Below are 25,240 nucleotides of genomic sequence, written 5' to 3' on the forward strand. Positions count from 1 at the left end.
GGAGAGGTGACCATGTACTGGAGAAATAAAGTCTGTGCTACGCCCTCTGGCGCCACTGTGTTGGGATGTTGGATTTTGGGGGGATGGGCATCCAGGAATTCTGCTCTCCCTTCTGAAAAACAAGATAACAGCAGAGGCTAAAGTCATGTTTATTTGGAGACAGGGACATGGCATGACCACGAGTGTGTGTCTGTTGGGGAAGGGGGTGCAAGTACTGGTTCCTAACACCGCCCCCCCGACACACACCCAGCGACTCATTCCTGGATGTACAGGTTACTAGGGGCAGTGGGATCATCTACTGGACGCGTCTCCACCACCACAGGCCTGGGGAAGGAAGGAAGAAGTCAGTTCATTCGTTCATTCATTCATTTGTTCATTTATTCCTTCACAAAGTAGTTATAGAGGCTGTGCCAGCACGTTGCTGAGCTGTAGCGGTGACTGGGCAGATGTGGTCCCAGCCTTTGGGGAGGGAAGTCGCAGCTAGAGTGGGAGACCAACATGAATCAGTGAATAACATGAGTGCAAAGAAGCGGGAAAACCTAACTCAGGAGGTCAGCTAAAGCTCCCCCAAAGAATGGATGGTGAAGCTGCAACCTGTAGGAGGCTCAGGAGGAACTTGGTGAAGAGGGTAGGGAAGAGTGTTCTGGGCAGACAAAACAGCCTATGCAAAGGCCTTGAGGTGGGAGGGAGCCTGGGACTTGGCTGGATATGTCACATCCTTGTAGGCTGTGGCCAGTGGCCAGGATTGGGACTATTTGTGCATCAAAATAAATGAATGATAGCAATGGATTATAGCCCATAGAATACAATGGGAACCCATGAGACCATGCTGAGATACACAGACAGATGGTGGACAAGGGACAGTTCTTGCCTACAGGTGAATGCCAACTGATAAACGTAGAAGCAACGGTAGAAGAAGAAAATCACCATTTTGTAACCCTCCTAGTAATAATAGGTTCAGGCAAACATCATCAACAGATGCTGAAAGTAGTGTGTGAGTGTCTGATGAGAAGCAATATCTGTACATAGTCTCCGTGGATCTCCCCCCAAAAATAGTTATTACTACAAAGATAAAGAGAGTAACTTTACAGTAGAGAAACCTGGCTGATTCCAGCTTAACCAAATGATACCACCAGTAATGGGACAAACTGACATCACGTGCCTCCCTGATACGACACACTGAAGACACAAGATTGCTTTTGGTATTCATGCCCCCAAAATGCATAGCCTGGAAACCCCAAACAAACCTACCTGAGGGACACTGACAAAACAACTCTCCTGTACTCTTTAAAAGTATCAAAGTCAGGAAAGACAAAGTCTGAAGAACTGTTCCAAGCTAAAGACTAAAGAAACGTGGCTCCTAAATGCAACCTGTGATCCTGGATTGGATTCAGGACCAGAAAAAAAAAAATTTTGTTATAAAGGGCATCATTGGGACAACTGCTGAAAATGAATGAGTGTATGGATTAGAAGATAGTGATATCTCAGAGTTATTAATTTTGAGGGCTGCGATGTAGTTCTGTAAAAGCATGTCTTTGCTTTGATTTAGGAAATACACACTGAAGTATTTAGGAGTAATGGACATCATGTTTGCACCTTACTCTTAAATGGTTCAGTACAAAGAGAGGGAGGGAGAAAGGAAAAGAGAAGGATAGAGCCAATGTGTTTTTTTTAAAAAAGATAACATTGGGGAAATCTCAATGAAGAGGATACGATAATTTTTTCATTGTTTTTGCAACTTCTCCATAAGTCTAAAATTATGTCAAAATGAAAAATAAAAGGACCATAGACTCGGGGGACATCTACGTCGATTGGCACAACATTGAACATAAAGACAATGTTCTGCATCCTACTTTGGTGAGCAGTGTCTGGGGTCTTAAAAAAAGATACAACTATGGGTCTCTTCCTGTCTGGATCAAGGGAGAGTGAAGGAGACCAAAGACTCAAGGGAGCGGTTAGTCCAAAGGGCTCATGGGCCACATGAACCACAGCCTACATGACCCCGAGACCAACAGAACTAGATGGTGCCTGAGTACCACTACCAACGGCTCCAACTGGATCACAATAGAGGGTCCTGGACAGAACAAGTGAAAATTATAGAACAAAAAATCAAATTCACAAAAAAGACCAGCCTTACTGGTCTGCCAGAGGCTGGAGGAACCCCCAAGATTTTGGCCCTAAGGCACACTTCTGGCCTGGAAAGGAACCTATTCCTGGAGACCACCCCCAGCCAAACAATAGACAAGCACCTAAGATAATAACACCCAAGAGGAACGGACTCCTCAGAACAATCAATTATACGAGATCAAAAGGGCATTATCTGCCCAAAAGCAAAGGTGAGAAGGCAGGAAGGGGTAAAAAATCAGGACGAAAGAAAATGGGAAAACCACAGTGGAAATGGGGAGAGTGCTCACACATTGTGGCAAATGAAACCAAGGTCATGAAACACTTTATGTACAAGCTATTGAATGGGAAACTAACTTGCTCTGTAAACTTTCACCTAAAATACAATAAAAAAAAGAAAGAACATACCCCTTGGCTGCTGTGGGGGGAATGGACAGTAGGGGGCAGGACTGGAAGTAAGGAGACCAGGTTAAAGACTGTCCAGGCCAAAGGTACAGGTGACTGGGGACACCTCAGGGTTTCCTCCCCCCATCAGAAGTCCCCCTCTCGGGTCCTTCTGTGTCCCCCCCACCCCAGATCATACCTGGGGGAGCCAAGAAGACGGAAGGTGAGGGTGGGGTCTCTCAGCTCCTGCAGCAGCTGGGGGAAAGGTAAGTGTGTATCAGTGTCTAGAAGACTCCTCCCCTCTCCCCAGAAACATGGCTCCCTTCAAGAGCACAGGGGGAGACGTCTGAACACGTAGCCTCAGGTCCTGAAATGATCATGCTTACCAATACCTCTCACCAGCTATGCTGTCTCAGGCAAATTACTTAACCTCTCTGTGTGTGAGATTACTAATCTGGGAATTGCAGTACCTACCTAATAGGTGACTGTGAAGATTAAGTAAAATACTGAAGTGTGAGGGCAGAGTCTGACACAGTGTTCTATGAGATAAGCACCATTTTTCTCTTCATTTTCAGATGTGGAAAATGAGGCCCAGGAAGGTTAAGTCATTCGCCTAACACCCCTCAGCTGGGTTCCAACTCTGGCAGTGTAGTCCATGTTCTTAAACACCCATATGTCTCTATCTTGACCACTTCCACCCCCCACCATTTTACAGTTGGGGAACTGAGGCTCAGGGAGACACAAAGTCCCTTGCACAAGATCCCACAGTGGCACGGGATGAGATCTGGACTCAAGAGACCCTGGGGCAAAGAACGGGACCTGTCTCAACTGAGACTGGAGGAAACTTCTCCTCCAGGTCTTCGCATCCTGAGTCAGTTCTCCCAGCCCATCTGATAAATGTGATGACCGAGGGGGCAGGGCTGTGAGGTTGGGGTGGGGGGACTTACCTGGTCTGAGCCTGGAGCCCACACCTGCACTCCATGCTTCCAGAAGGCCTGGAGTCGACCCCCAACCATAGCTGGGGGGAAAGCAGTGCCCGTTACCCTTGGGGATCACTTGAGCCCGCACCTCCGACCCTGGGCCCACCAGCCCTGCACGTACCCACGGCCTCCACCGCTTCACTCATGGGGATCTCCGAGGTGCGAAGCCCCCGGACTGGAGCCCCCTCCGGGGTCACCAGCTTCAAAGTGCCTGGCATAGGATACAAAAAAGGTTTTAAGAGCCGTGGGCGGGACTTAGAGGGTCACTGAGAGACCAAGCAATAGATTCAATGTGAGAAGCCAAGTAGGTAGGGGGTGAGGCCTGGAGGAGCTCAGCATTTCCGAGAGGGGTTTGGGGGCAGAGCCAGGGAGGGGGCTGGGGAGAAGGTTCTTACCATCCATCAAAACCATCACCATGTCTTCCTCCACCTGGGTCACCTGCACTGGTCCCTTGTGCTCTGTAAGAGAGAAGGGGGCTCAGGGACCCATCCCTCCTCACAAGAAGACCAGTCCCTCTGTTAAGCACCCTCTTCTTCCCCCAGTCTCCCGTTGCGTCGAGTTGATTCCAACTCATAGCGACCCCATAGGACAGAGTAGAATTACCCCATAAGGCGTCCAAGGAGCAGCTGGTGGATTCGAACTGCCGACCTTTTGGTTAGCAGCCGAGCTCTTACCCACTGCGCCACCGCCCTGCTTACTATCAGAGCCCCCTCCTTCATCAACCTCATCCATTAAGTAAGACCGGTCTTGAGGGGGCAGGCTCCACCTCTTTCTCACTAACCCCTCGGGCTAAGCCCCGCCCACCTACCAGACCCACCCCTCCCGAGCTGACCCCTCGCAGCAGCCCCGCCCACAGCGAGACCCTGCGCCACTCACCGGTGCTCATCTCGCCCAACCAGCAAGAGAGCGCGCCGAAGCGCACGGTGTGGAAGAGCACGGACTTCGCCGGCTTCCTGGTGCTCACGCCGATGCACACGGCGGGCAGCTCGGAGCCCGGCCCGGTCAGCAGCGTGAACACCGACAAGGGCGAGGGCAGTGGAAACAGCACCTGCTACGGGCCGCACAGAAAGGGGCAGGCTCAGAGCACGCCTGGGGCGCGGCCTCGGAGGGAAGCAGGCCTGGGACTTCCCAAGTCTTTCCTGGATCCTCATTCTTGGGATTTCTAAACTCTCAGAGGGATTAGAAATTAAGGGGTAGGAGCCTCACAGGAGGCAAGGCTTCCGTTTGGGGACTTGCCACATTGGCGACTGAGAGGCAGGTTCTCAGGGGCGTGGCCTCAATTAGAGACGCCACGGCGGCGGGGGTGCCCCATAGGGCCTGAGGACTGCTTAAGCCCAAGTGTGCGGGGCGGAGTTTGTTGTTGTCAGGTGCCCACGAGTCGGTTCCGACTCATAGCGACTCTATAGGAAAGAGTAGGGGTAGCTTTCCAAGGAGCGGCTGGTGGATTCCAACTGCCGACCTTTTGGTTAGCAGCCGAGCTCTTAACCACTGCGCCACCAGGGCTCCCAGGGATGAGCACAGCCTCAGAAAGGCGGTCCTCCAGCGCAGGACGCAGGTAGGAAGGGCTTTGGGGCGCTTGAAGCGGGGCCTCGAGTGGAGGCGTGGCTTCGTAGAGCTTTAAACAAAAGCGCAGAAGGAGGGAGGCCCTAGCCCCTGCGGCCCCCTACCCGGACGAGCAGAAACTTGTTCATGGGCTGGTACCACTGGAGCAGGACCACGGACGTCTCCAGTGCCCCACACAGGAACGGGCCACCACAGCTCGCGCCTTCCGCTGTAGGGGTGGGTAGGAATGCTGTGACGGTCAGTCTTCTTCCCCTCCTCTCCCCTCCACTAAGGCTCTTACCACCGCACATCTCTCCCCAGGGTAGACACCCTGCCCTAACTCTGCATCCTTGTCCCGTGGATGCAGCCCCCAGCCCCGCCCCTGCCCAGCTCCGCCTTCCCCTCCACACACCCACGGGAGTCTCTCACCCACACAACACGCCCGGCAGCCTTTGGTGTCCTGGATCTTGGTGGAGACCATGTTCTTCCTGCAGAAGGCGGGAGGCGTGAATGGCGGAGGGACGGCAGTAGGGGAAATCACAGGGGGCCGTGGTGCCATTGGGGGCTGATACCTTGCCAGTAGCCGGTGGGGGCTAATGTGAGCGATGGGACCCCCTGCTCTGTTCTCTTTCCGTTCCAGCAGGCCCAGGATGCTATGAGAATACAGGTGGGGGGTCTTTCCTGCAGTGTGTGTGTACGTTGGGGGAAACAGGCAGTTATAGGACCCAGGAGACCCCTCCCTCCCCCATCCCTTCACTCAGCCCCATCTGTTTGTCTGAAACTCCCCAGTCTGAGCCTCTGAAGCACTTTTCATTCATTCCTTTTCCCTCAACCTATGGTGGAAACAGGGGTCCCTGGGTGGCCCAAACAGTTAAACACTTGACTACTAGCCAAAAGTTTGGCAGTTGGAACCCACTCGGAGGGGCATAGGAAGACAGGCCTGGCAATCTGCTTCTGAAAGGTCACAGCCTTGAAAACCCTATGGAGCAGTTCTACTCTGCACACATGGGGGCGCATGAGTCAAAACAGAGTTGATGGCAACTAACACCAACAACATGGTGTAAACTGCTGTTACCCTCGGCGGTTAACCAAAAGGTGGGAGGTTTGAATCCTGGTGATCTACTTCCGAAAGATCAGCCAGTGAAAACCCTACAGTGTGCAGTTCTACTCTGACACACATGGGGTCGCCACGATTCAGAATCAACTTGTTCTCAGCTGGTTTATTTGCAAGCCGGCTGTCATGGATTGAATTGTGTCCCCCCAAAAATGTGTGTATCAGTTTGGCTGGGCCATGATTCCCAGTATTGTGTGGTTGTCCTCCATTTTGTGATTGTAATTTTACGTTAAAGAGGATTAGGGTGGGATTGTAATACCCTTACTAAAGTCCCATCCCTGATCCAATGTAAAGGGAGTTTCCCTGGGGTGTGGCCTACACCACCTTTTATCTTACAAGAGATGAAAGGGAAGCAAGCAGAGAGTGGGGGACCTCATACCACCAAGAAAGCTGTGCCAGGAGCAGAGCGCGGCCTTTGGACCAGGGATCCCTGTGCGGAGAAGCTCCTAGTCTGGGGGAAGATTGATGAGAAGGCCGACAGAGAGAGAAAGCCTTCCCCTGGAGCTGACGCCCTGAATTTGGACTTAGCCTACTTTACCGTGACGAAATAAATTTCTAAGATATCAGCCAGTGTGCTTGGCTCTGATAAACAGTGGTGAATAAAATGAATATGTTCCCTACCCTTATGGTGCTTGTAGCCACATTTAAAAAAAAAAAAAGACTTTGAGTTGATTCTGACTCATGGTAACCCCATGTGTGTCAGAGAAGAACTGTACCCCACAGGGTTTTTAAGGTTGTGACCTTTTGGAAGCAGATCACCAGGCCTGTCTTCCCGGATGCCTGTGGGTGGGTTTGAACCTCCAACCTTTCAGCTGGCAGTTGAGCAAGCACTTAACTGTTTCCAACCTCCCAGGAACCGTTGTAGCTGCATAAGAAACTGAACACTTAACCAGTGAGATGCAGTTATACATATTACAAATTTAAGACGAAACATGTAGTGATGTTAATTTTATGTGTCAGCTTGGCTAGGCTATGATTCCCAGTGGTTTTGCCAAACACTAGACAAGTTGCTGTTCCATGATATAATGTAATCATTTTCCATAATGTAATCTAATGTAAAGTAAGCAATCAGTTGAAAAGTGGAGTTCCTTAGTATGTGGTCTGCCTTCAGACTATAAATAGATATTTTGGCAGAAATTAACTCAAAATTGAGAGGTGGGGACTATTGTACGCCCCCATTTTACAGGTGGGGAAACTGAGGCTCCGGGAGCAGAAGTCACTTGCCCTAAGTCCCACAGTGAACAAGTGGATGGAGTTTGAACTGAAGGCTCTGTGAAGGGGGAACCTAAGTTTTTTCCACTGTGCCCATCTACCTCCTAACCCCTTGACTCCTGCCCCCCCACCCCTCCTACCTAACCCACAGCCAGACCTGAAAGAGACATGAGGATATTGTTGATGGAGTACACCCAGGTGGTCCGGCCAGGGAAGAGCTGAAGAGAAAGGGGGAGATAGCACCTGTAATACCCCAGGAACCCCAGCTCCATCCCCCACCCTTGCCCTGCCCTAGATGCTGCCCCTCACCATCTCCAGCGTGGCCTCCTGATCACTCCGGTTCAGGGTGAAAATGCCTTCTTCTGCCCCCAGGAGCAGGTGCTGGTCTGGGGAAACAGATGCAAGGACACTGGGACCTGCCTCATCCTGGAGGGCCTCCCAGATCCCCACCTGTCTGACCCCAAACACTGGCCCCAGCTCTGACCCTCTGTTCTCCAACTCTCATCCCCAAACCGACACTCCCAGCCTGTTCCCCTAAATCTGAACTCAAACCCTGACCCAGTCCCTTAACCTGGTCTCCTTCTCGCCTACCTCTGACCTCCCACATTCTGTTGGTTCTTACATCTCTGACCTGCAAGTCCTGACCCTCTGTCTCCTCAGTTCTAACCCCAAACTCACATCCTCTGTCCCCCAAAATAACCCTCTAACTCTAAACTTCAAGCTCTATCCCTGTCTCTGCCCAGTTCTGATCCCCAAATTTCTTATCCTGCCTCAACAATGATCCTCTAACTCTGACTCTGCCAGATATGACTTTTTCAGTTCATTCTGTCTCCCCAAACTTTGATCCTGTGTCCTTAACATTTATCCCCAACTGACCTTGTCTCCACATCTTTGATCCCCAGACTCTGACTTTTGCTGCTACATTCTGATTCCCCACACTCATGACCCCAGAATGCTGATCCTTGCCTCCCTAACACTGACATCCAACTATCCTTCTGTCTACCATCATGTACCCCAAACTCTGACCTTTCTGCTCTATTCTGACTCTGTGGGCCCCCAAACTCTAAGTTTCCTAGTTTTTACTCTTAAAATGATCTTTACCCATACCCAAGTCCCAACCTTAGCTCTGCCCTGCCTGGGCTTTGCCATACCCTTCCCGTTAAGCAACCCCAACCCCATCTCTGCCCTTCTCCTTCCATTAAGGCTCCTCCCCATCCCTCCCTTGACCCTCCAGAATGCCCACCTTTGGTGGAGGGGTGTGTCCAGGCAGCTGTGCTATGGATCCGGAGGGGGCAGCCATTGAACAACTTTACGAGGAGGGCGCATCCCTGGGCGGGTGATGAGCAAGAACAGCAGACCCGGAGGACCGTATCCAGCAAAAGGGAGCGGGGGACGGGAAGGGGCAGCGCTTAAGACTATAGACTCTGGAGCAAGAACGGCTCCAATCCTGCCTCTGTCTCCTCAAAGGTATATGACCTTGGGCAAGTTATTTACCCTCTCTGTGCCTCAATTTCCCCATCTGTAAAATGGGGGATAATATCTACCTTTGTGAGGGTTTGAACATGTTACACCACGTATGAGGCCAGTGCTTGGCGTTGAGGACACGCCCAACAAATGTCAGCTCTTATTATTGGTGCCCCCGGCCCTCTGCCAGGCAGCCCCCCCAGCCCCATCCAGAGGCGTGAGTCCTCACCTTTCTCTTCATCTTTTCATTCTTGGGGGGTAGCCGTGGGGGCTGGTCAGGTTCGCGGTGGTATGGGTTCCAGAGTGAGGGTTCTGAGGGGTGGGGGAAAATCAGCCCCTGGTGCCCCCCGACCCTTACCCACCCCTCACCCTGGCCTGCCCCGTTACCTGAATGGGCGGAGAGGTGGGGGCTGTAGGTGGCTGGGGGAAGCCCAAGATGGGGGGTGCGTGGAGGAGGCCCACTGGCACATCGGACCAGCACCCCCGGACTCAGCTGCCCTTCATCCCCAGGACCATCGTCCGATGGAGAACGGAACTTGGGCTTCGGGAACGGGCAAGAGGCATGGAAAAATATGTCAGATGATCTTAGCGACTAGGCACCCTGCAACCCCAAGCTTCCCCCTTCCCATGGCAAAACTGATAGTCAGAAACAGCTAACTGCTCCCCCCCGCCGCCGCCCAGTGCTCCTACCACGACTCCAGGCCTCCCCTGGTACCTCCTCCCTGGACCTCAACACACTCCAGCAACTAAAGGGTTAATGCCAGCTGCAGCACAGGGACCCTAGTGCCAAATACTTACCAGTATACATTGGGCTTAATATTTTTGAAACTCACCCCTAAATTCAGGGTTGACACTTCCAGATCCCAACGTGCCCATCATCCTAGCCTCTCAGTCCTCAAGGGACCTGGTGTCCCCAACTCTCAGCCCTAGAGAGCCCAGTATCCCAGCATCTAAGGACCCTGGCCTCCTGGCTCAGGGCCTTACCTTGGGGGGCAGTGGAGGAGGTGTATCCTCTGCAGGGGTGGGGCTGAAACACAAAGATGGGATAAGGGGGGATCTGGGGAACAAGGACTAGGGGAAGGTGGGGTGATTGAGGGCTGGAGGCGGGAGATCTGGGATTGGGGTCTGAGGCCAGGAAGGTAAGGGGTGACTCAGTCTGGCTGGAGCTGAGGATGAAAGGACTAATAACCGTGTTGATAACAGTAACAGCAGCTCTCGGGCATCGAGCGCTGACATCACGTCAGGTCTTGTGCTAAGCACTTTGAATCTCCACAACCACCTAGGAACACACGTATGAGTACTACCAGCTCCTGTGGATCCGGTTCCCACTGCGCGCCTGGCACCGTATGGAAGCCCATTCCATATGACATGTGCGGGATGAATGAGTGGGCCCTGAGCTGACACTGGGCCTGGGGGCTGATGCAGGTGGAGGCATGGGCTGACCCCACGGGGTTGAGGCTTGGATCTGGGGCTGAGGGTCTGGCACTGGGGAAATTTCCAGGGGCCATGGTTCAGTCTGAGGTTGGGTGAGAATATAAAGAAAGATGGGGGCCTGGTGTTGAGGGTTGGGGCTGAAGTTGAGGTCTGGGTGTGGGCCTGGGGGTTGGAGAAACATCTGGAAGGAGTTAGGGACTAGCCTGTGGCTGAGGGTTCCAGGGTTGAGTTGGGGGGTGGGGAAAGATCTCAGGACATTCTGGAAGGAACTGGGGTCAGATCTGGGGTTGAGGGCAGGTGGGAGCTGAAGTTAGGGGTCAAGTCAAAGGTCATACAAGAAGGCAAAAGGAAAATGGACTGAGGTTGGGAGTGGAGGTAGGTAGGGGCTGAAGTTAGGATGGGGCCGGGCATCAGGGGCTAGGGATGAAGGAAGGCGAGGGCCAGGTTGAGGGTGAAGCAAGGTGGTGACTACCTTGTGGGTCCAGTCGGGGTCAGGGATCAGGGGTGGAAGGAAGATAGGGCATCAAGTTAGGGGTCTGTAGGAAGATGGGGTGTGTGGAGCTTAGGGCCAGGGCCCCCCTTACATGTCCACGTCGTCATAGTCATCATCGGACTCTGACTGGTGCCTCCTGAAGAGTGACAAGCATGAGCCTCAGGCAGCTCCCACATACATCCCAGCCCCCTCCCCTGCCACCACAGGGGTCCCTGACCTGGGACTGCTGCTCCTGCTGTCTCCAGGGGGCTGGTGGAGTGCCTGTGGGACAGGGGAAGGCTCAGCAGTGGCTGAAGGGAAGGGGAGGGTGTCTGGGGAGAGCTGGGGGAGGCATCTCACAGTGTGGGTTGGTGGTCTGGACTCCATTCCTCCAAGCCTCCTGAACTCTATGTGCCGCCCTGGGAGATGGGGAGAGAGAGGCGACACGTGGGGTGGGGGTGGTAGAGACGGATTTGGGGATAGAAGAGAATTTGGGTTGGAGTCAGGGTGGTAGGTATTGGAACTACCCTTGATGGCATTTTGGTTCACGGGTCTCGTCTGGGGGTCAGGGTTTGGGATCAGGGAGATGGGGGCTCCAAGTGGTTATAGAGGTTTTTGAGATTGTTTTAGATGTCAGGGGCAGTGATGGGTAAGTCTGTGGGGTCTGTTCGGACATCAGGAGTTATGATAAAGATTTCCTAGGTCTTTTTTGGGGTCAGGGTGGTGAGGGGGGTCTCATGGGGTCTGTTTGCAGATCAGGGAAGTGAGGGATCCCTGTGGTCATCATGTGGGTCAGGTGATGATAAGCATCTCTGGGGTCTCTTATGAGGTCAGGCAGTGATGGGGGTCTCTGGCCGTCTGACACAGTGTGATGGGGTCTCTCGGATCTATTATAGGGTCAGGTGTCCCCAAGCTTAAGGATTCTGTACTCACGACTGCAGTCTGCATCTGGGATCCCCAGAGAGCTGGACCGATGGGTGGATCTGATCCGCCGAGGGATGGCGGGGGGTAGCTAGGCCAATGGATATCCATGTCAGTGTTCAAGGCCCCAAAGAGCTCCCCACCACCCCACAGGTCTAGCCTTGAGCCCTCCTCTCTCCCATAACCCTCTGTGTACACAGCCCCAGGCCAAGTTCCCCACCCTTCCTCCTTTTTCTCTCCTAGGAGAGGCAGCAGGGGGGCACTCCAGGCAGAGGGAACAGCCTGAGCAAAGGCTGGGAGGTTCTGGTGCTTTGTCAGCCAGGGCTCCCTCACCTCAGGCTCCTCGTCATCAGTCTCACCAACCGGGGGCCCCTTCACTGGGTTCCTCAGTTTGTCAAGAAGGTCTAGGATCAGGCCTCTGTTTAGCCCAGGCTGGGACACCAGCTGATGCTGGGGGAGGGGCAGGAGAGGGTCAGCAAACAGAGGGGCTGGTAGGGGCAGAGGGCTGGCACAGGATCTGAGAATGTGTCTAAGGGAATCTGGCGGGGGGAGGTGCCAGCTGAAGGGCAGGGCAGGGAAGTCTGGAGAATTCAGAGACCTGGAAATTCTGAGTAATTTTAAGGGACTAGAAGACTTTAGGATTCCTGAGGGAGGTGGGGCTTGGAGCATTCCAGAGGTGTCTCAGAGGGGGCTGAGGCTCCCCTGGAATTCCTGAGGGCATTCAGGAATGGGTCTTGAGGCCCTTGGAAATGTGTGAGTTCTAACAGCTCAGGGGACCTTGGAGAGGTCTTGGGTACAATTTGGAGGGACTTGGCAGATCCTGGGAAATCCTGGGGGAACTAGAGACTTCAAAAGGAGCCCTGGAGGCACAACGGTTAAGCACTCGGCTGTTAACTGAAAGGTTGGTAGTTCAAACCCACCAGCTGCTCCACAGGAGAAAAGATCTGGCCATCTGATCCCATAAAGATTACAGCCTCGGAAACCCTATGGGCAGTTCTACTCTGTCCTATAGGGTAGCTATGAGTCAGAACTGACGCAAACGCACCTAACAACAACAGGGACTTTGAAAGGACCATGAGGGTTCTATGGAACTAAAGTATGAAGTTCTAGAGAGTTGTGGAAGGCCCTGGGGAATTCTAGGGGTGACAAGAGTTTGGGGGGTTTCTCAGAGAGGGGAGGTTTACACTGAGCATCTTGGTGGCGCCGGGTCGTTTCTTGGGGTTCTTAGTGAGGGTGACTTTGACAAAGTTGTGGAAGGCAGCCGACCTTGGAAGAGAGAAGCCAGGTTCTGGAGTGAGGGGTCCAGAGACCTTCCCATCAGACCAACCAACCCTGGCTCTGCCCGCTCTCCCTCCCTCCCATCACCTTCTCTCACCATTTGCCCTTTTCCTTCAGCCGAGGAGGCTGGTAACCACTCTTGGTCATGAGGAACAGAACTCTACAGGCGTAGGAAGGGAACATGAGGTTCAGACCCCCACTTGGGGGTCAGACCTCATGGTATGAGGGGTCCCCAGACCCTCCCAAACAGCGCTGAGGTCAGGGACAGGATATGAACGAAGTTCAGGTGTTACAACGCACAAGGATACCACCTCTAGGGGGAGCCATTGACCACATAATGGATCTACAGCATCTGCAGAAGGAGGCTCAAGATAGGGACGCAGCTTTTGGGGCTCCTGGTGTGCAGGGCTGAAGATAAGGCTTTATGGGTTGGAGGAAGCTTTAGGGATCTCAGATTGGGCTCGAGGAAGGGGGGGTGTCTTGTAAGGGATCTTGATGTGGGGAAGCAAGCTGGGGAGGGGGATTCAGGGTCAGGGCTTGATGGGATCTCTAAGCCCCAGGGGGGCTCTAACACCTACCGGAGAGGGTGCACATCAAAGAGTGGGGGCTCTAGCTCGGCCAGTTCGATAGCTGTGATGCCCAGGGACCAGATGTCACACAGCTCGTTGTATCCCCCTTTCAGGGCCACGGCGGCCACTTCCGGAGCCATCCTGGGGGCAGAGACCCTCAGAGAGGCAGAGATGGTGCAAGGAGGGTGAGGGGAGAGAGGGGAAGAGACTCCCGGGGAGTTGGGGGTGGAGAGAGACAAGGAGAGGTAGAATGGGCAAGGAGGGGCGGGCGAGGGGAGATGAGGCATAGAGAGAACCAGATGGAGAGAGAAGTACAGAAACAGAAACCCCGAGAGTATGGCCCCCGGATACCCTTTTAGCTCAGTAATGAAGTCACTCCTGAGATTCACCCTTCAGCCAAAGATTAGACAGGCCCATAAAACAAAACGAGACTAACGGGGCACACCAGCCCAAGGGCAAGGACTAGAAGACAGGAGGGGACAGGAAGGCTGGTAATAGGGAACCCAAGGTCGAGAAGGGAGAGTGTTGACATGTTGTGGGGTTGGCAACCAATATCACAAAACAATATGTGTATTAATTAATAAGAAACTAGTTTGCTCTGTAAACCTTTATCTAAAGTACAATAAAAAAAATTTAAAAAAGAAAAGAAATACAGACACAGAAAGATAAAGACAGACAGAAAAACATAGAGAAAGATACATAGAGAGAGACAGAGGTAGAGAGACACTGTGTGTGAGAGAGAGAAACGAAGGACAGAGACTGATGGACTGACCTGGAGGGAAAAGAGAGAAACAGAGCTGGAGAGACAGAGAGAGCAAGATAAAAAACCAAACCCGTTGCTGTCCACTCGATTCCAACTCATAGCCACCCTAGAGGACAGAGTAGAACTGCCCCATAGAGTTTCCAAGGAGCTGATAGTGGATTCGAACTGCTGACTTTTCTGGTTAGCAGCCGAGCTCTTAAGCACGGACACAAACACAGAGAATCAGGCAGGGAAAGAGAAAGGGAAAACTCAAGAGAGAGCCAAAGAGAATGACGGAATGTTCTACAGAGAAAGACTGAGGCGGGGGGAAGGAGCCAGGAAGATGGTTCCCAGACAACCAGGGCGGGAAAAGCCACTGCCCCCACCCCAGCCCTAGCAGCCCACCGAGCACTGCTCACCAGTAGGGTGTCCCAATGAAAGAGAGGCGTCGAGCCAGCGTTGCCCCGATCTGGGCCGAGATACCAAAGTCAGCTGGAGGCAGAGCGAGAGACAGAGTGACCTGGGGTCTCCCATCCACCCAGGCCCCCGAACCAGCCCCTACCAGCCCCCACCAGCCACACTCACCGAGTCTGACCTCCCCAGCATCATTGATGAGGATGTTGGCTCCCTGGGGGCGAGGAGGGAGGGATCAGAGGCTGTCAGAGACATCCCCCCAGCCCATCGCTGGACCCACCACCCCATACCACCCTGTTTCCTGAGCTCCCCAAGTGCCACCCATGTGCCCCGGGAGCCCTACCACCCAGCACCACCACCGCACCGCCAGTCCACCACCTTGATGTCCCGGTGTATCTTCTTTTGTGAGTGTAGATAGGCCAGTCCCTGCGGAGGAGGGTAGACAAGGCAGTTGTGAGTGCAGGGGCAGGGAGTGTGAGCAAGGCCCTGCCCTCACCCAGGCCCACCCACACCTCTCCTCACCTGGAGCACTTCTCTGCAGACATAGCTGATCTGGAGCTCCGACAGTGGGCCTGTCACTGCAAAGGTTGACAAGGCCCAGCGTTGGGTGGGGAGCCAGGAAACCTTGGTCTGGGCGTCCCTGGCCTCCCACCCATACTGACTGGGAATGTGCCCCAGGGGAGGAGGAAGTAGGATGGGACAAGTGGGAAGGGGGAGACAGAGGGTGGTGACAAAGAGGCTGGAGGGACACACGGATGGAGATTCATTCAGCAGATTTTTATAGAATATCCGCAGGCAGGAATGTAGATAACACTGAGGATACAGCTGTGAGCAAACCAGAGCTCCCTGCCCTCCTGGAGAGAACATTCCAGTGGTAGAAAACCAAAATGACTCATAGGGACCCTACAGGCCAGAGTAGAACTGCCCCATGAAGTTTCCAAGGAGCGGCTGGTGGATTCGAACGGCTGACCTTTTGGTTAGCAGGCGAGCTCTTAACCACTGCGCCACCAGGGCTCCACCAGTGGTAGAGATGATAGCAAACAAGCTATGTAAGTAGAACAGTCTGTGAGATGTTAATACATGGTAAGAAGAAAAACAACACAGGAAAAGAGAAGGGGAAATACGACATGGAGGAGACTAAGAACTCCTTCCCAGGCTGGTTGGAGAAGACTTCTCAAAGAAGGCTGCATGGGGCGGGGATGGGAGTAGCCTCACTCCAAGGGGGAACGGCAAGTGCAAAGGCCAGGAGGTGGGAGTGTGCCTGGTGAGTCTGAGAAACAGAAGGTGGGTGAGCTGACTAGGGGAAAAGGAAAGTGTAGGAGGTGAGGTCAGCCAGCTTGGGGGCGGGTCAGACTCCGTGGGCCATGATAAGGACGTGGAGTTCTCTTTGGAGGGAAATGGGACCTGCAGACAGAACAAGGAAGTGAAGTGATCTGGCAAAGTGAGGGAATGTGGAGACAGAGAGGCAGAGACAACGGATAGATCCAAACTGAGACCGAGAGGAAGGAAGAAATGCTCATGGACAAAATGTGGCAAGACAGACATATTTAAAAAGAGAGAGACACAGAGTGGTGGAAAGGGAACAAGTGAGAGAGACAAGAAACAGAGAGGACAGACAGACCAAGTCTGAGAGACTGGCTCTGTGGGCCTCAGTTTCCCCCTCTGAGAACTTCTAATGAAGTTTCTCCTTTTCTGACATTTGAGGTTCGGGCTGGAGGGAGTCAGGGAGGTGAGCATCAGAAATTCAAATTCTCAGATTCTCAGAGAGGGTGAAAGCCGGCTGAGAGAGAGAGACCCAGAAATTCATTTTCAGTAAAAATGTGGGCACCTCCTGTGAAGCAGAAATAAGAAACACTTAGCCACACAGATAGACCTTGGCAAGAAAATGCAGACGGAGAGACAAAGATGGGGAGTGGAGGGAGAGGGGGCCATTGCAGGCAGAGAGGCTCAGGCTGGGCTGTCAAGTCCTGGAGACAGGATCTAGGGCTCACTGGGCCACTGCCATGTACCCAGCATTGTCAGGCCAAGGCCAGAAGAGGGGTGCAGTGTGTGAAGTACAGGACCAGAAAGACTGTCCCAGGGAGCCCCAAATAAGACTGACAGGGAGAGACAGGAGAAGGAGGGTGGATTTGAGGATCCCCTTGTCCTTCCTTTCACCTTGGTAGATGTCCTGGAGAGAACCAGCCCCACAGAATTCCATGCAGATCCAGAGCTTCTGCAGCCTACAACAGTTCAAGAGTAATAATAATAACATGATAACAACAACAGCAACAGCAGCAGTAATGTTATCATTTCTAAGAAGGAGCCCCAGGTCCACTTCTTGTCTTGCTCTAGTTCAACAAGCACTCTGATGGAACAGCTGTCATCTCTCTATCTCGCCTTGCCCCCCAGAGTGAGATCTTTCCATTCCCATCTCACAGACGGCAAAGTTGAGGCTCAGAGAGGAAATGTACTTTCAGGGTCAACTAGACTCGAACCCAAGTCTTTGTGCTCCAAACCCAGGAGACCCTCTTCATCCTATGATAACCTAGGAGACTGGGCAAACATCTCACAGGTTGGGGAGGGGGGGAAGGGACAGAGGGGCCCAGGATGCCAGGTCTCGGGATAGCGGTCATTATTGGGGCATCTGTAATAATCATTTGAGGGTTAGGCAGCTTAGAGGTTTATATAAGAAGCAGAGAAGGAAATTGGAGGACCCAAAGGGCAGGAAGATGAGAGATTACCTTTACGGGACTCAGGTTTCGGATTTAGTTACTATAAAGGGATCAATTTGGGGACCTATGGTCAGAAATGGGAGTTCTGGATTGGGGATCAGATTAGACGGTGCCCCAGTCCGAAATGAGGGTTCAAGATTAGAGGTCAGGTTAGGGTGTGCAGGTCAGAAATGGGAGTTCAGAATCAGGGACCAGGTTAGGAGGCACCCTGGTCAGAAACAGGGCTCCAGATTTGGGGATCAAGTTAGGGATGCTCTGTTCAGAAATGAGACTTCAGGATTAGAGATCAGGTTGGGGGCTGGTTCCGGGTTGGGGCCTAGGCTGGGTCCCAGGGCAGGTCCAAGGCTCCTCACCAGAGATAAGTCCCATGGTAGGCCACGATGTTGGCATGCCGGCAAGTTTTCAAGATGAGGATTTCCTTCTGAAGGGTGGAGACGTCGTCATCTGCGAGGAGGGATGGGGGAGAGAAAAAGCCGCTGCAGAGAGGAGGTTGTGGGGGAGGTGGCCCCAGTGTCCCAGGAGGTGGGGGTGAGGGTATGGGGAGGGAGCTCCGGGGTCCTCGCCTCACCAGGCTCCATCTTCACCATCTTCAATGCCATCAGGTCCCCAGTCACCTTGTCTCGAGCCTTGTAAGGGGAAGTTGGCAGTCAGACAGGTCCCACATGCCTGAGTCCCTCCTCAGCATCCCAGAGCCAAGGCCAGGCCCTCTTGCATTCCCTTCCCTTCCTGGGCCTCACCCCAAAGGTCTCTGCTTTGAGGGTGATGGAGACAGCCGGGAGGTGGGGGGAAGGGGCCCCTCACCTTGAAAACTTCCCCGTAAGTGCCGCCCCCCAGCCGCTGCAGCAGGTCGTAGTGGTCCCGGGGGTCCCTATTAAAGATGTCGGGATCCACGAAGTCCATCCCTGGAGGCTGGAGCTGGGCCTGAGCCCAGGGGGCCAGCAGGGCCACAGGGCTCAAGCACTGGCACCTCCTTCTCTCCCTACACGCCCTGCACCCGCCTTGCCTCCGCGGGCTGTGGCCTCCCCCCTCCCCACTCTCGCTTCCTGCCCCAGCACAAGGCTGTGCAGCCAGCTCCACCCCCTGTCCCTTGGGCCCTGACGGCCTGTGAGGGGCAGCTTGTGTCGGGACCCAGGGGACCCCCCTCCACCCCTAGCGTGTAGGGCTGCATGTAAATGAGATGCAAACGATCTTAATTGTGACCTGGGGGGCGCCCCAGCAGGCCCCTTTCCAGTTCTGGGTGGGAGTGAAAAACCATAGTTTAATCTCTGCTGTATGCATGAGGGTTTGGCCACAACCCGGAGGTGGCAGGTTTGCAGAGGAGATGGCTACGCAGTGTACATTGCCCGTTCACCCGGGGTACATACATGCACTTAGGTGTTATCCTCCTGCGGGGTGTGCAGATCTGCAGACATCACACATGTCTGTATACCTGTGTGCACAAACGCCGAAGTACTCAGAACACATGACACACACGCCTGTGCGTTCACGCTTGCAGCGTGCAGTCTGTATACATATAGCTCATGATTTCACATACGGGGCTGTTCGCCTTCGCCCCGAAGCCTGGGGCTTAATGGGGACTGGGGAGATGCCGCGGGGTCCAGGAGCCCCTCACCCAAGCCCTGTGAACATCTACCCTTAGAGCTGCGATAAAGGATGGGGACCAGGGTCCAGGACTTGAAACTAGACAGCTCAGGATCCTGCCTCACCGGCCAGGACTGGGGCGGGGGAAGGGGAGGAGGGCAGAACCTCAGAGAGCACACCCCTTGGGACTTGGCCATGGCCCGAGGGAAGGGCTACTACGTGCATTCCCGCACAAGTATGACTTCATAGCCGCGTGCAAGGGGACGAGCGTAGATGCCATTAGTGCTCAGACTCCTGCCCGGAAAGTTCGCGGGCACACTAGCGCGTGTCCTGTCACTAGACGCGCGAGGCCCGGGAAAAACTTAGCCCCGCCTCCTCGCCCCGAGAAGGCGCCTGCGCACTGGGGTAGACTGAGCTTTTTCTCACTCCATTGTGCGAGCTCAGACGAAGAGAATGCGCACGCGCCAATTGCGCCTGCTGGGAAGAAGTCACGTGGTAGCCGGAAAGCGTGGCTGCTGCTGCTGCTGCTGCTGCAAGAGTCGCCTCCCGGGGTCGGGTGATAACAATGACGTATTTCTTCTTCCCTCACTGTTTCCGCTTCCGGTCCTCGAGGACACCGTGCCGGCTCGGTCTGCGGCTCCAGCCAGGGTGTGGAAGGCATCGGTAGTCATGGCAGTGTTTGAGCAGATGAGAGCGAACGTGGGCAAGTTGCTCAAGGGTATCGACAGGTCTGAGTCCAGTTGGAGGGAACGTTTCTGACCAAGCGGGGTGGAGGAGGAGATTTCCGGGAGACGTCGAGGGATAGTCAGTGTCCCGTGGCTGTCCTGGGGTGGGGTCTCTGTCATTCTAGATGTGTGGAAGTCTCATCCTGGAGGAGGAGCTATCGAAGGAAAGAGTACTGTAGAGGCAGTGGAGAACCTTGGCTATCACTCAGTCTCCCGCTCTGTCCCTCAGTTTCTCACTATTTCTCAGTGCCTCGGTCTCGCCCTTTTCGGCTCCTCATGTCATTCATTCATCATACAGCCACTGCTATCTACTCTTATCGGTACTGGGCGATGCTGAGGTCTACAGGTGACCAAGATAGCGGCAGACCATGCTTTCACGGAGTTCCCACTCCAGAGGCGATACAGAGCGGTGCCCGCGAGGGTTAGGCTGTGATGGGGCACGGGCAGCAGAGTGGTCGGGGCTGGGATGGGGGAGGCACAGGCATGGGGGTCGGCCTGGAATGGGGAGAGTATAGGGGGCTGTGGAAGTCTGAGGTACGGGACACACCTGACCTAGCCTGGGTCAAGGGACGCTTTTTGAAGGTGAAGGCTAAGTTAAGACCTGAAAGACAAGTGAGAATGAGGCAGGTGAAGAGAGATAAGGGGAAGACTTGAGTTGGGCAAGAGAAGGGAGTTTCCGGCAGAAGAAGCACCGTGGACAAATGCTCTGAGAGGAAATGAGCTTAGTGATTCCTAGGAGTTGGAAGCTATTTGTTGTAGTTGGGCTAAAATGTGGAGTAAGAGGTGTTGCCGGCCACATTGCAAGGACTCAGATCATGGAGGAAGGGCACTGGGAAGCCATGGAATGATTTTAAGCAGGAAAAGGACATGGTCATATTTGTGCGTTAGAAAGACCTCTCTGGCTATTGTATGGAGGATGGAGTGGGGCGGAGGGGAAGTCTGGAGGAAGCTGGAAGACCAGTGGGAAGGCTAGGAAGGGACCCAGGCAGGAAAGGATGGGATTAGACTAGGGTAGAGGCTTGGGGAGAGGAGAAGGGGTTGGGTGGCAGAGATGTTTAAGGGGCCAAGTATACAGGCTGCGAAATGGAGGAGGCATCCAGGACAAGACCCAGGGCTCCAGTGGGACTGGAGCTTAGGCGAGAGATCCGGTATGTGGAGAGATTTTATTAGAGATTATAGAGCTGATTCAAGATTGGGGCAGGGCAGGTGCCCCATGCCAGATTTAAAGGGATGGAAGACAGAGCAGAACAGGTTGCAGTAGCTCCCTGGCCTCATAAAGTGGGCCCAGCTCCTGTCTCCTTTCTGCTCACCCATATTGCTCCTCCTCTAGGTACAATCCTGAGAACCTGGCCACCCTGGAGCGCTATGTGGAGACGCAGGCCAAGGAGAACGCCTATGACCTGGAAGCCAATCTTGCTGTCCTGAAGCTGTGAGTATCTCCCCCCACCCCCACCCCTATGCCAGCAGCCAGCAGGGTGCCGCTTTCAGCATGAGGTGGGACTGGGAGGTTAGCCTGCAGGATGTGGCTTCTCTTGATATGCAAGACCAGGAAGTTGAGCTTTAAAAAAACAAATTGAAAGCAGGTATGTAGGATAGCAGTACATAAGGTGAATGTGCAATTTAACAAGTAATTGTGAATAAACACTCATGTAGTCAGCATCCATACAGCAACACTGAATGTTGCCAGTGTCCCAGGAGCCCTGTGCCGACCAGCTCACTCCCCCATTTTGGCAGCCCCTCTCGCGCTCTCGTGGCCAGGCTTACGTGATGGTTTAGCACACGTGCCTGCATCCTGATCGGCTCAGCTCAGGTTTGCCGCCTTGAACTTTGCACAAATGGAGTTCTGCAGCAAGAGCCCCTCTGTATCTGGCATCTCCTGCTCAGCACTGGCTCTGTGAGTGCCGTTCAGTTTTTGTGTAGCCTCGGTTCGTTCATTCATTGTCGTTGGTTTAAGGCGTGCGACTCTGTTCTAATTCTCCTTTCTCCTGTTGATGGGCATTTGAGTTGATCCTTTCTCAAGTACTTTCTTTACACATGACCAGCTGGGAAATCTTTGCAGATTACGCAGCCTTGGGCTTTTCATCGGTAAAACTGGGATAATAATGCTCAAAATTGCGGGGTGGGTCTGTTGTTATTGGTGATGATCACCACTTAGCGCGTGCTCACCATGTGCTAGTCACCCTGTGTAGCTTTATGCGTATTAACTGACTCGATTGTTCAGTTGTTCTTGTGGAGTAGGTATGGTTATCATTGTCCCCATTTGCACGGGAGGAAACCGAGGCACAGAGAATTTAAAATACGTAGTCCAACGTCACCCGGCAGGAAAGTTTAAACCCAGGCAGTCTGGCCTCAGATCCTTAACCACTGCGCCAGATACTTCTCATATGCTTTAACGTATGCAGATCACTTAGAACACTGTCTGCCTCCTTGGGCGATTGTGAGGATTAACTGTCCCCATCTGCAGAGCAGGAGAGTGAGCCTCAGGAAGATGAAGGTTACGCAGCCACAGAATGTTGTGGTTGGGATCGGAGCCCAGACGTGTCCACCTCCCAACCTCCAGAGCCTGATGTGGCCAAAGCAGTGGGCAACCTGCTGGGCACCTGGTGCAGCTCGGGGACCTGGAGGTGCAGCTGTTGCTGGGTCTGTTATTCCCCTTCTCAGGTACCAGTTCAACCCAGCCTTCTTCCAGACCACGGTCACTGCACAGATCCTGCTGAAGGCCCTCACCAACCTGCCCCACACTGACTTCACACTGTGCAAGTGTATGATTGACCAAGCGCACGTATCCTTCCAGCTCCAGGGCCAGGGTCTGCCGGGGAGGCGGGTGTTGGTGAACTCACAGGGACGTGGCCTCTGGCTTCGTCCACAAACACTGAGTGCCTGCTCTGGGCCAGGCCCTGCCCTCCTGTAGCCCACAGTCCACTGGCAGAAACAGGCAGGTCTCTGTCAGGTACAGCCCAGAGTGGTCAGGGCTGGGGAGCCAAAGAAGGCGCCTGACCCTGCCTGGAGGTTAGGGGAAGCTTCCTGGAGGAGGGAACATCTGAAAGACGAGTTAGGTGAAGAGCTCAGAAAGGACGATCCAGGCAGATGGAGCAGCATGTAGGCCTGGAGGGAAAGAACAGCTTAGTGCCATCTTTTAGAGACGGTGAGGGAAGTTCAGCATAGCCTCGCCATAGATTTCAAAGTGGAATGCAGTCAGGCTTAAACAGGGCGCTGGGAAGCCACAGAATGCTTTAAAGCTCAGTGATACAGGTAGATGACACTTCAGACAGTTCCCCCTGAGGGTTCCCAGCGGAGAAGGAACCGCCAGGCAAGAGGCGGGAGAGGACAGTGGTTCTGACTGGGGGTCAGGCAGGGGACAGGAGTCCGTCCCGATGGCTTTAAAAAACAAAGGCACGTGGTACACAATTTAAAAAGTCCAAGAGAGTACCAGAAAAAGTACGGAGGAGTATGCAGTGAAAAGGCAAGGCTTTCTCCTTGCACTTCCCCACAGCTGCCACACACCATTCCCAGGAGGCAATAGTTGTTTGCAGTTCTCGGGTACCGATCCGCGGATATTCTGTAGATACGTAAATACGATTGTGTGTCTACACGCACGTCTTTCCCCCACCCAAACGGTAGGACGTGAGGCACGTTATCTGTATCCTGCTTTTTTCACGTCACTCGGAGTCCCGTGAGGTTCCCCGTGTCGGCGCTGGGAGTCGACTCGATCTCAGTGTGCGGACGTGCCATAGTTCGGTGCATCGTTCTCCTCCTTGGACCCTTAGGCTGTCTCTCATGTTTTGCCGTTACAGTGACGTGGCAGGCACCCTCCTGTATGTGTCCACAGGAGAAACGAGGGGTTCGTTTTCCAGTTCTTCTGAGCTGGGCCTTTGGAAGAAAGGGTGGGTGGGGAGGGCTGATGTAGGACCCAGCACCAGCCTCCTCAGGCTCCGAGGCCATTTTTCCTTAATGCTCCCTCCTCCCAGCAAGAAGAGCGGCCGATCCGACAGATTTTGTACCTTGGAGACCTGCTGGAGACCTGCCACTTCCAGGCCTTCTGGGTAACTTCCTTTGGGTCCCAGGACAGGCTGGGTGGGTCCAGGGTCAACTGGGGGAGGCCGTAGCGAGCAGACTGGTGGCTGCCTTTGTGGGGACGGGCCCTGTGCTCAGTGTACTGCGCGCGTGATCCTCTGGAGCCATCGCCCGCCTCACACAGGGTGCAGACACCCAGGTCGTCCCCGGGCCCGTGAGGCTGACCCTGTGCCCCGCTCCTGCGCATCCTTCCTCTGGGCCCCTAGGCGCTTGCCGTCTGGCCTGCGTGGAAGCCTTCCATCTCAGCCTCTGAACACTCTCCTTTCCTTGCTCTGACCAGAGCCCAGGTCCTCACTGAGCACGTGCCTCATCCTGCAGCCCCCAAGCGGGGCTGTCAGCTGCCTCTCCTCTTTGCTCCTCCCTGCTGCTCCCAGAGCCATCCCCCCCCACCCGAAGCCCCCATTCTTGAGGCTCGTGGTCCCCGTCGATCACGATCATGTACTAACCTGCTTTGTTGGTGTCGGCGACAGTCCCCCGGGATGACCGCCGTTGTTCTGCACACATCTAGCTCCTGCTCACAGCCTCTGCTTAGTCAGGTGATGGTCCTTTGAGCACCCGACGTCTCGGTTCCGTGCTTTCTCGTTCAGCTTTGTCCTCCACTGACCTCAGCCCTTCACCTCCATAATCATGCATTAAACCCCGGAGGCGCTTTAAACAATGCTGACACATGGGTCCTGCCCTCAGAGAGAGGGTGTCGTTCATGCTTTGGGATTTTCAAAATTATCTCCAGTAATTCTGACCTCTGGCCAGGGTAGGGGACCACGGACCTCACTAGGCTAGTCCTCACCGATAATGACACCCCTCTTTCCTGTGAATTTCAAACATCACTCTCTGGCTGCTTCCTCCCGCCTTCCCATCTCACTTGCAGGGGGTCCCTAACCCAGCATTTTTGCCTTGATCAGCAGCTCCAGTCCTCTGTTCATGTTCTCAGGTCCATCTTCCTTCTTTACCAGAGTAAATCTTGCAACTCCCCCCCCCCGCCCCACTCCCCACCCCATCACACTTACCTGGCAGAACAACCCTGTGGCATCCAGTTCTCCCCACCCTGTCTGCACCCGCCTGGGTAATGAGGAACGCGGCTGGAGAAACAGCCACCACGAGCACATCACTCCCTTGAGTCCACGGCCTTCACTTCAGCTCCTCCTAGCAGGCTGGCTTCCTTGCCCAGCTCGTCCCTGCTCCAGCTGTCCTGGACATTCTCTCACGCCTTCTCATCTCATCTTCTTATCCCACCTTAGATTTGGGTTCTTGTTTTGTGGGAACACAGAAACAGTCAAGCACGTGCTCCCACCCTTGGTCCAGGCATCCCACCTGCAGCTGGCCCCCACACTCCACCTGTAGCTGACCCCCACTCCCCATGTGCAGCTGACCCCACAGCCCATGTGCAGCTGACCCCCACAGCCCATGTGCAGCTGACCCCACACTCCATGTGCAGCTGACCTCACACCCCATGTGCAGCTGACCCCCACAGCCCATGTGCAGCCGACCCCACACCC

The 25,240-nt window shown here is 54.0% G+C and overlaps 2 protein-coding genes across 3 annotated transcripts in view; one reads left to right on the plus strand and one right to left on the minus strand.

Moving 5' to 3' along the window:
• Nucleotides 1–145: 145 nt before the first annotated feature.
• On the minus strand, nt 146–18,320 carry MAP4K1 (mitogen-activated protein kinase kinase kinase kinase 1). Its single transcript, XM_004388138.3, has 31 exons — nt 18,166–18,320; nt 17,933–17,990; nt 17,718–17,808; nt 16,808–16,872; nt 15,173–15,228; nt 15,029–15,076; nt 14,822–14,864; nt 14,656–14,728; nt 13,504–13,635; nt 13,023–13,085; nt 12,832–12,913; nt 11,981–12,097; nt 11,660–11,738; nt 11,087–11,145; nt 10,965–11,008; nt 10,839–10,883; nt 9,805–9,847; nt 9,208–9,361; nt 9,050–9,132; nt 8,600–8,684; nt 7,666–7,742; nt 7,514–7,574; nt 5,603–5,711; nt 5,460–5,518; nt 5,156–5,259; nt 4,365–4,539; nt 3,884–3,946; nt 3,610–3,699; nt 3,456–3,526; nt 2,708–2,763; nt 146–324 (listed from the first exon to the last, which is right to left on the minus strand). The coding sequence occupies exons 1-31, from the start codon at nt 18,262–18,264 to the stop codon at nt 255–257; spliced, it is 2,454 nt and encodes an 817-aa protein (XP_004388195.1). The 5' UTR covers nt 18,265–18,320; the 3' UTR covers nt 146–254.
• Nucleotides 18,321–19,495: 1,175 nt separating this feature from the next.
• Nucleotides 19,496–25,240, plus strand: part of EIF3K (eukaryotic translation initiation factor 3 subunit K) — an 11,759-nt gene continuing 6,014 nt past the window's right edge. Inside the window, exons 1-4 of one of the 2 annotated variants that reach the window (XM_004388139.2) lie at nt 19,496–19,673; nt 21,001–21,099; nt 22,332–22,452; nt 23,639–23,713. In XM_004388139.2, the coding sequence (XP_004388196.1) occupies nt 19,615–19,673; nt 21,001–21,099; nt 22,332–22,452; nt 23,639–23,713 (354 nt within the window). In that variant the 5' untranslated portion in view covers nt 19,496–19,614. The remainder of the gene's footprint in view (nt 19,674–21,000; nt 21,100–22,331; nt 22,453–23,638; nt 23,714–25,240) is intronic. The other variant, XM_023742294.1, reaches the window with a different exon arrangement.

Source organism: Trichechus manatus, unplaced genomic scaffold, assembly GCF_000243295.1.
Source record: "Trichechus manatus latirostris isolate Lorelei unplaced genomic scaffold, TriManLat1.0 scaffold00207, whole genome shotgun sequence".
NCBI lineage: Eukaryota > Metazoa > Chordata > Mammalia > Sirenia > Trichechidae > Trichechus > Trichechus manatus.